The 9,154-nt window shown below is 46.6% G+C and overlaps 1 protein-coding gene across 1 annotated transcript in view; it reads right to left on the bottom strand.

Moving 5' to 3' along the window:
* Window positions 1-1,889: 1,889 nt before the first annotated feature.
* fuz (fuzzy planar cell polarity protein) overlaps window positions 1,890-9,154 on the bottom strand; it is a 38,040-nt gene continuing 30,775 nt past the window's right edge. Inside the window, exons 8-11 of the mRNA XM_068019949.1 lie at window positions 7,720-7,922; window positions 7,201-7,274; window positions 6,398-6,499; window positions 1,890-3,077 (exon numbers count right to left, since the gene is read on the bottom strand). Coding sequence (XP_067876050.1) covers window positions 2,875-3,077; window positions 6,398-6,499; window positions 7,201-7,274; window positions 7,720-7,922 — 582 coding nt within the window. The 3' untranslated portion in view covers window positions 1,890-2,874. The remainder of the gene's footprint in view (window positions 3,078-6,397; window positions 6,500-7,200; window positions 7,275-7,719; window positions 7,923-9,154) is intronic.

Raw genomic sequence — 9,154 nt, 5'->3', positions numbered from 1 at the left:
CGGGTAGTGTCACGGTGTCCAGGGGACGCGCCTCTCGATGTTTATTTCTCCTCCGCGCCTTCCTTCCACTTGGACGGTCACCCCCTTCCCTGCCGGAGGCCGTGAAAACCACAGCCTCCGGTACCGACTGAATGGTATCTGGTGGAGGTGTAGGGGGGTTGGGAGGAGGTGCAGCGTCGCCACCCTGGGCCGCCGAGTTGGAGTTGGCAGCCGGGAGGTTGGGGCAGTTCTTACGAACATGCCTTTCCCTTACAGTGGAGCCCACCAGGGATGAAGGGTGGGACATTGGATAAAATGAGCCTTTGCGCAGTGGCCTCCAGGGGGTCCACTGGCAGAAAGGTCCCGCCCACCGTGAGCCCCTTGCTCAGAGCCAGGGACACCGCCCGCTCGGTCTTCAGGAATAACACTGCCTTCCCGTACATTTTAGAGGCTGCAACAATGGCCGAAGGGCCGACAACCTCGGCCATTGCTTTCACGCATGCCTCTATCGTCATATTCGGGTGGACGTAACTCTTGACCCCATGCTTCGATGTTAATAAAGCAAACGGTGACGGGGCAACAGGTGCAGCCGCAGCAGCATATGTACAGGAGGGCCCCGCCACCGGCGAAGGAGGGCTTGCCATGGGCTCTAAGAGCCACGTCCACCCCCAAGAAACAAAACAAATTTACACAATTTAAAATAAAGCAAACTTTAAACAAGGTGGAGTGGGAGTAGAGGAGGATGGGGTAGGATGGTAAAGGAAAAGGGGAGGATAGGTGACTGAGGCGACTGAGTGGAGGAAGGGAGAGAAAGGCTGAAAAGGATGTTTGATCCAACTGCCAGTTGGAGCACCTTTATAACAATCAGTCCAAAACTGTTTGTTGTCTTCCAGTTGGGGGAGGCTTCTTCGCCCGGGACGGCTGGAGCCGCCCGGTACTCTCCTCTTCTGATTTTAACAAGACAGTCTTCACCCGGGCAACTCCAACTGTCCCGAGCAGGCAGTTGGGGTGGGGAGGGAGCTCCCTGTGTGCAAACACCAATACAAATACAGAGGCCCCTACTGGATTTGGCTGCCCCACCCCTGAGTCTTCAGGCCTCTTCTCCCTCCCCCAAACAGTTTAAACTTAAGAGTCTTTCAGGTGCCCTGACACCCACCTCTCCAGAAAAATTGCAGCCTTCCTTGATGGTTTCCCTCCACTCTGTATTCACCTTTCTCCAGTCTCTCTCCCCAGTTGCTGCAGTCTCCACTCTCCACTCTGTATTCACCTTTCTCCAGTCTCTCTCTCCAGTTGCTGCAGTTTCCAGTCTCCACTCTCCTCTCTCCACTCTGCAGTTGCTGCAGCACAGGTGCAGCTGTTCCCCCTGATTGCTGGCAGGAAATGCTCCAAATTGCCCAGCCAATCCCAGTGCTGTACCTGTCCTGGGAGTGTTTGATGGGGACAGTGTAGAGAGAGCTTTACTCTGTATCTAACCCCGTGCTGTACCTGTCCTGGGAGTGTTTGATGAGACAGTGTAGAGGGAGCTTTATGTCTGTTATAACTGATTAGAAAATCACAGGCTTGTGATTTTCTGACATCACTCCCAGAATGCACAAAGTAAGCCTTTTGGGGAAATCCACCTGTGGATGGTTTGATGCTTTGTTCAGTGGGAATCCAATAACGAAAGGATATATTCAAGAGTTACAATACCAGTTCATACTGCACCAGGGTCAGTAAGACATTACCAATTCGTGAACTGCAGGCTCAAAGCTGGTTATAAACTCTGGATTCTGCAACCCAGTCCTGCCATATACTGCTCACTTATTGGAACTGATGGACTGTGTATTGTTTATCATAGGAGTGACCTCTCATGAGACATTAGGGAGGGGACCATGGAAACAAAGCAATAAAAATCAAAACTTAAGTGGCCATTCAGTTGAGAATTTTATTGTGGCGCAGTCAAGAAATACACAGACACACACAAGTCTTAACATACAGGGGTATGGAACAGAAAGTATTCCTGCCACTTTAACACTTTGTAAAACGTTCTCCATCTGTGCTTGTTCAAGGTTCCGCTGGCATTAGTTGCCCCTCTGCCATCTCATATGATCCGCAACACAGTGCTATGTGGATAGTCAGCCACAGCAGCCATCACTGCACACCTTGCTGGCTGGGATCAGCCTGACTTGGCACTGACTGGCAGTCGAAGGGTTGGGGTGGGGTGGGGGACGGAGCGGGCAGTCTACTTGTGTGTACAGCCACCACCATGGCACTATGCTTTTAACCGCTGTGCCGTTCAGGTGGGTTTTGTAAATGCAGCGGGGATTCTGCAGTCAGTCAGTGGATAAAATGGCAGATAGCGCTTAACAAAATATATATGTCACTTTTGCTTTCCTTCCAAAATTGAAGCACTCCCACAGTATCAACACCTTCACGTCAGGTTCCAATTCCTCATCCGTGGTCAATGAACAGGAGCTACCATGTGCCAAGGTGGCAATGGTCAAGGGAACCCCTTCCCTTACCCCTTCTCTTTCCTTTGCTGATCCAGACCATTTCACAAGTCAAAGCTCACCCAATGGGATAAAGTAGTATCACTTATGGAGCTCTTGGTCTTTTTCTAGCTGTTCCAAAATGCGTCACTGCACAATGACTTGTGCTGAAGCACAGTCACTTTTACACAAGTAACCCCGGCAGCTGTTTCCATAACCGATGTTTCCCCACAAACAGAGGTTGGCAGTGAGTTTCTCTTTTCCATTCCTAGGAACTGGGAGGGTCAACTATCTGGGCAACCTCCCTCCTCATCACTCCCAAGGACAGACATTGGGATGTTTCGTCCGTTTGGATGATATCTCCTAGGGCAAGGTGCCAGCTGCTTCACTACGATCACAGAGAGTCTGGAGCTCAAGCTCGTGCCAGTCAGAAAGGAACTTCTTTCAGCAGCTGGTTGAGTGTTTTGGTTCCGATACTCCGTAGGGCAAAGGTTGGAGCATCTGGTGTAAAGGTCAAGAACAGTTGGTGCTGCTGGGTCTGGATGGCATAGCACTTGTGGTCATCAGCAGCAATGTAGCACTCCGCTGGGGAATGGGTGAAGCCGGTGTGAAATTCCTCATGGAGAGATGCTGAGAGGAGAAGAATGGACAATAAAAGAGTCTGAATTGAGTAGAGAAGCAGAGGGCTCGGAGCTCAGCTATACAAATCACTGTAAGTAGTGACAAGGATTAATAAGGCTATTAAAAATGCATACTAAACACTGGGGTTCATTTCTAGAAGGACAGAATTAAAAAGCAGCGAAGTTATGTCAAACTTGTATCAAACCTTGGTTAGACCACACCTAGAGTATTGAACAGTTCTGGACTCCATTTTATAATAAAGAATACTGAGGCATGGTGAGGATGCAAAAAGGATTCACTAGGATGATACCAGAACAGAGAGAGTATATCTATCAGGAAAGATTGTACAGGCCAGGTTTCTTTTCTCCAGAAAAGAGAAGACTGAAGGGTAGCCTGATAGAAGTCTTTAAGATAATGAAAGGGTTTGATAGGGTAGATGTTAAGAAAATGTATTCACTTGTCCAGAACTAGGTCATAAATATAAAAGTCTCTAATAAATCCAATAGGAAATACAGGAGAAACTTCTTTAATCAGTGAGAATGTAGAGTTTGCGACCACAAGGAGTAGTTGAGGCGAATAGCACAGATGCATTTAAGGGAGAAAGGAGAAGAAGGATATGTTGATGGGGTGGGAGGAGGCCCATGTGGAGCATAAACACCAGCCTGTTTCTCTGCTGTATACTCCATGTAACACAGATAATGCCACAACGTTTACTTGTACAAATGTCTTTAACATAGCAAAACTTCCCGAGGCGTTTCACCGAGGGAAGAGGACGGGGTGGGGGGGGGGGGGGGGAATTGGACATTGTTTCTCAAAAGGCAAACACAGGCAAAGGTGGATGTATAAAAACTAGAGCACCAGAAAATAAAATCATTCTGGCCCATCTGACCAGTCCCTGGCAGCAGTCAGAGCATGTAAATGCCGTGTATATTTATCACTCTGTCTGTAAGCATTTCACACCGAGTGGGGGTTGAAGGAAACTATTTCCTTGATTATTAACATTTTGATTTAAAAAAATCAAAGGTCTACAGGGTTTGATTCCCTGTCTATGCTGTTAAGATGTAAAGAGTCCAATTCTTGATCAGAAATAGGAGGAGTAGGCCATTTGGCCCCTCAAGCCTGCCCTGGTATTCAATAGAAGGGAGGAAGTATTAGATGTTTTAGAGGGCTTAAAAGTGGATAAATCCCCAGGCCCAGATAGGATGTATCCCAGGCTGTCGTGTGAGGCAAGGGAGGTGATAGCAGGGGCTCTGACACAAATTTTCGAATCCTCTCTGGCCAAGGGAGAGGTGCCAGAGGACTGGAGGACAGCGAATGTGGTACCATTATTCAAGAAGGGTAGCGGGGATAGACCAGGTAATTACAGGCCAGTGAGTCTAACATCAGTAGTTGGGAAACTATTGGAAAAAATTCTGAGGGACAGGATTAATCTCCACTTGGAGAGGCAGGGAATAATCAGGGATAGTCAGCACGGCTTTGTCAGGGGGAGATCGTGTCTAACTAACTTGATTGAATTTTTCGAGAAGGTGACTAGATGTGTAGATGAGGGTAAAACAGTTGATGTAGTCTACATGGACTTCAGTGAGGCTTTTGATAAGGTCCCACACGGGAGATTGGTCAAGAAGGTAAGAGCCCATGGGATCCAGGGCAATTTGGCAAATTGGATCAAAGATTGGCTTGGTGGCAGGAAACAGAGGGTAATGGTCGAGGTTTGTTTTTGCGAGTGTAAGCCTGTGACCAGTGGCGTACCACAGGGATCGGTGCTGGGACCTTTGCTGTTTTTAGTGTACATTAATGATTTAGATGTGAATATAGGAGGTATGATAAGTAAGTTCGCAGGTGACACGAAATTGGTGGTGTTGTAAATAGTGAGGAGGAAAGCCTTAGATTACAGGACAATATAGATGGGCTGGTAAGATGGGTGGAGCAGTGGCAAACGGAATTTAATCCTGAGAAGTGTGAGGTGATGCATTTTGGGAGGACTAACAAGGCAAGGGAATATACAATGGATGGCAGGACCCTAGGAAGTACAGAAGGTCAGAGGGACCTTGGTGTACTTGTCCATAGATCACTGAAGGCAGCAGCACAGGTAGATAAGGTGGTTAGGAAGGCATATGGAATACTTGCCTTTGTTAGCTGAGGTATAGAATATAAGAGCAGGAGCTTATGATGGAGCTATATAAAACGCTAGTTAGGCCACAGCTGGAGTACTGTGAACAGTTCTGGGCACCACATTATAGGAAGGATGTGATTGCAGTGGAGAGGTTGCAGAAGAGATTCACCAGGATGTTGCCTGGGCTGGAGCATTTCAGCTATGAAGAGAGACTGAAAAGGCTAGGGTTGTTTTCCTTAGAGCAGAGAAGGCTGAGGGGGGACCTGATTGAGGTATACAAAATTATGAGGGGCATTGATAGGTTAGATAGGAAGGAACTTTTTCCCTTAGCGGAGGGGTCAATAACCAAGGGGCATAGATTTAAGGTAAGGGGCAGGAGGTTTAGAGAGAATCTGAGGAAAACTTTTTTCACCCAGAGGGTGGTTGGAATCTGGAATACACTGCCTGAAGAGGTGGTAGAGGCAGGAACTCTCACAACATTTAAGAACTATTTAGATGAGCACGTGAAACACCATAGCATACAAGGCTACAGGCCAAGTGCTGGAAAATGGGACTAGAATAGTTAGTTGCTTGATGGCCGGCACAGACACGATGGGTCGAAGGGCCTGTTTCTGTGCTGTATGACTCTATGACTTTGTGATTTATGTGCAAGGACACCCAGATCCCTCTATCCTGCAGCATTCTGCAGTCTTTCTGCATTTAAAAAATATTCAGCTTTTCTAATCTTTCTGCCAAAGTGAACAACCTCACATTTTCCCACATTATACTCCATCTGCCAAATTTTTGCCCACTCACTTTATCCATATCCCTTTGCTGACACTTGGTATCCTCCTCACAACTTGCTTTCCTAACTATCTTTGCATCGTCAGCAAAGATGGCTACAATGCACTCAGTCCCTTCATCCAAGTCAATAATATAGATTGTTTATATTTGAGGTCCCAGCATTGATTCCTGTGGCACTCCACTAGTTACAGTTTGCCAGCCTGACGATGACCCATTTATTGCGTCTCTCTGTTTCCTGTTGGTTAGCCAATCCTCTATTCACGATCGGAGGGGGAGAGAAGCAGGGGTGGAGCCGAAAAGCACTGATACTGTCAGGATAGAACCTGTATCCCCCGCTGGGCTCCATGCTTTCCGTTGGGGGGAGGGGGGGGAGTGGCAGGAAAGAAAGAGTTAATCTTGTGAATGGTAATGCGGTTTAATCATTTTCACTTACCAGGCTTGTCTTCACTTGAATCTGCTGGAAAATATGCAGAGACAGCTAGGGTGTAAAACTGTCGCAGAATTGATCTGCGTCTCTCGGGAGGAAGTGCTGCTCCTGAAACAGTTTCATTAACATAAAGATCACAATTAACACCTTACCTAACAGACTGTGAGAAAAAGAGCCACATCGTGCTTGCCATCCATCCTGGTTCGGGAGTGGGGGCGGTTTTGGAAAGAATACGAGGAAAGGCAAACAGTCAGCCAGACACAAAATGCAGCTGAGTTGTGGGCATCTGAGAATGAATGGAGAACATACAGCTTTCCAGCACCGAAAGGAATCTCAGAAGTGATCGAATTGTTTTTGTGTGGGGCACTGGCAAGGCGGGCATTTATTACCCATCACTAATCACCCTTGAGTAGGTGGTGCTGAGCCACCTGCTTGCATCGCTGTAGGCTGTGTGATGAAGGTGCTCCCACAGGGTGTCAGGTAGGGTGTTCCAGGATTTTGACCCAGTGACGATGTGTGTGACTTGTAGGTGTGCTTGGAGGTGGTGATGTTCCCATGCACCTGCTGCCTTTGTCCTTCTCGGTGGTGGAGGCTGAATGTTGGGGACAGGGACTGACATGGAGACGGGGACAAGCCACTCTTTCTCTACTTACTACTGGGTAACATGAAAGCCAAGTCTTGGACACCATCAGATGTGGTGGGTTCACCTTCTTTACAATGATAATGCAGCATCAGCAGAGAAGTGCCACATGCAGCTACTAACAGGAGATTACTAATGTGACAGGAACGTGACTTGACTGTGTGCTTACCTTGACTGGTTTCAACCCCATGAGGCTGCAGGGTGAACAAATTCTTGTTCTGTTCTCTGTTTATTAACAGGAGACTGGAAAAATACAAGACATGAGAAAGTAAAATCAGCCAACGAGAAACAGCTGATTGGGGATAAATGTTAATGAGTTTGCCAAGAACTGCTGGTTATTGCTTAGATTAGTATTTCTGTAAATAATCAGCAAACCTCAATCCCCAACTCCATTTAATCACGCATTCAGCAAATAAAAAACACAATATCTACTGCCTCCAGAGAGGTGCACAAGACTCAAACATGAGCTAATTAGCAATGTTTAATATCTGGATCAAGATTCAGTTACTCAACTTGGATCAAGATGTTGGGAGTGAATCCTATTCCCACTGGATAGAATTCCAATGGATTTAGCCCTTTATGAAATCCATTGGACCAAATTCTTTCTCATTCATTCCAACTGGGCAGAATCCCCCCTGTCACTCCCCCACCTCAGCACGTATAAAATCCAAGAAAGAAAATGAAGTACTTTTGAAGTTCAGTCACCATTGTAATGCAGGAAACCTGGTAGCCAATTTGTACAGAGCAAGCTCCCACAAACAACAATATGATAATGACCAGATAATCATTTTTTGTGAGGATTGAGGGATAAATATTGTCCAGGACACCAGGGGTAGTTGGGGAACTCTGCAGCTCTTCTGCAAATAATGTCATGGGATCTTTTGCATCCATCTGAGAAGGCAGATGGGGCCTCTGTTTACCGTCTCATCTGAAAGATGGCACCTCCGACAATGCAGCACTTCCTCGGTACTGCAGCAAAGTCAGCCTGTATTTTTGTGCTCCAGTCTCTGCAGTGGGACTTGAGCTCACAACTTTCTGAATCAAACGAGAGTACTACCCACTGAGCCACGGCTGACACTGAACCTCTCTCTCCATCACCCTTCCCCCTGTATAAAATCTTCAAAGGATAGAACCTGTATTAGATTTATGACACAGATACAGCACCTTCCTCAGTTATCTGATTTTTAAAGGCATTCGCTGTAGTCAAACTATTGTCAAATAACATCGGCAGATATCTCAGGGATTTAATCATTTCTGTGGAAAATACACATGCTGATACAGCATTTAGTGTAATAATGAATTGTTTGAATGGCGTACCATACAATGCACAAACAGGCTACTTTTATCCTGGTTTGGAGGCAATCTAATCCAAGTCTTTGGAAACTTATTGAAAATTCTTGAAGGGGCAAGGCTGGTGTACAGGAAAAAAGAATAGGGGGAAAAAATGGTAAGGCAGCAATGCCAAAAATGGATTCTTTAGATTGTAGGCAGAGGTCAAGATTAGTGGAGGAAGGAGTTCCAGAGTTCTCAGATCCTGGGGGAGAAAATGTGTTTCAGAAGGCGTAACAAGTTTGAATTTCAACATAGTGAGTAGTGAGGATTCAGCAGCAAGAAGAGAATGTGAGGTGCAACTTTTGGAACTTAAGAGGAACAGAGAGGAAAATACAAAGTACTGATCACTGTAATATCAACAGACTTGAGAGGGAGGGAGGGAGTGCGAGCGAGGAGGGCGAGAGTGTGTGAGGAGGGAGAGATCAGTCAAGATCCTTTCTGATGAGGTGCTTTTTCTTGTCCCCTTCCCCACCTATGGAACAGTCTTCAAGACTTGGAGAGGTTCCGGCTTTGCAAAGTTATGAGGTGTTGATGGAAGAAGTGTTTGGGGCAAATGAAGGAGCCCAAGCTGTAATGGAGGTGAAGTGGAAATTCCACTCGAGATCAGAAGAGACGGGAATGTCATATCAGTGACGGACTAGGACTGAGTGGATTGTACTTGGACTGGAGGATGAGGATTGCGGGCATTAAAGCTAAGAAATGGTCACTTTGAACTGAGCTTGAAGAGATTTAATCAGGGAATCTATGACAGGCTGATGTGTCTGTGTCTGTGGCTTGCACACGGCCTGTGA

Source organism: Heterodontus francisci, chromosome 41 (assembly GCF_036365525.1).
Source record: "Heterodontus francisci isolate sHetFra1 chromosome 41, sHetFra1.hap1, whole genome shotgun sequence".
In the NCBI taxonomy this organism is placed as follows: domain Eukaryota; kingdom Metazoa; phylum Chordata; class Chondrichthyes; order Heterodontiformes; family Heterodontidae; genus Heterodontus; species Heterodontus francisci.
The sequence above is the reverse complement of the archived record's forward strand: the minus strand, read 5'-3'. Positions and strand labels throughout refer to the sequence as shown.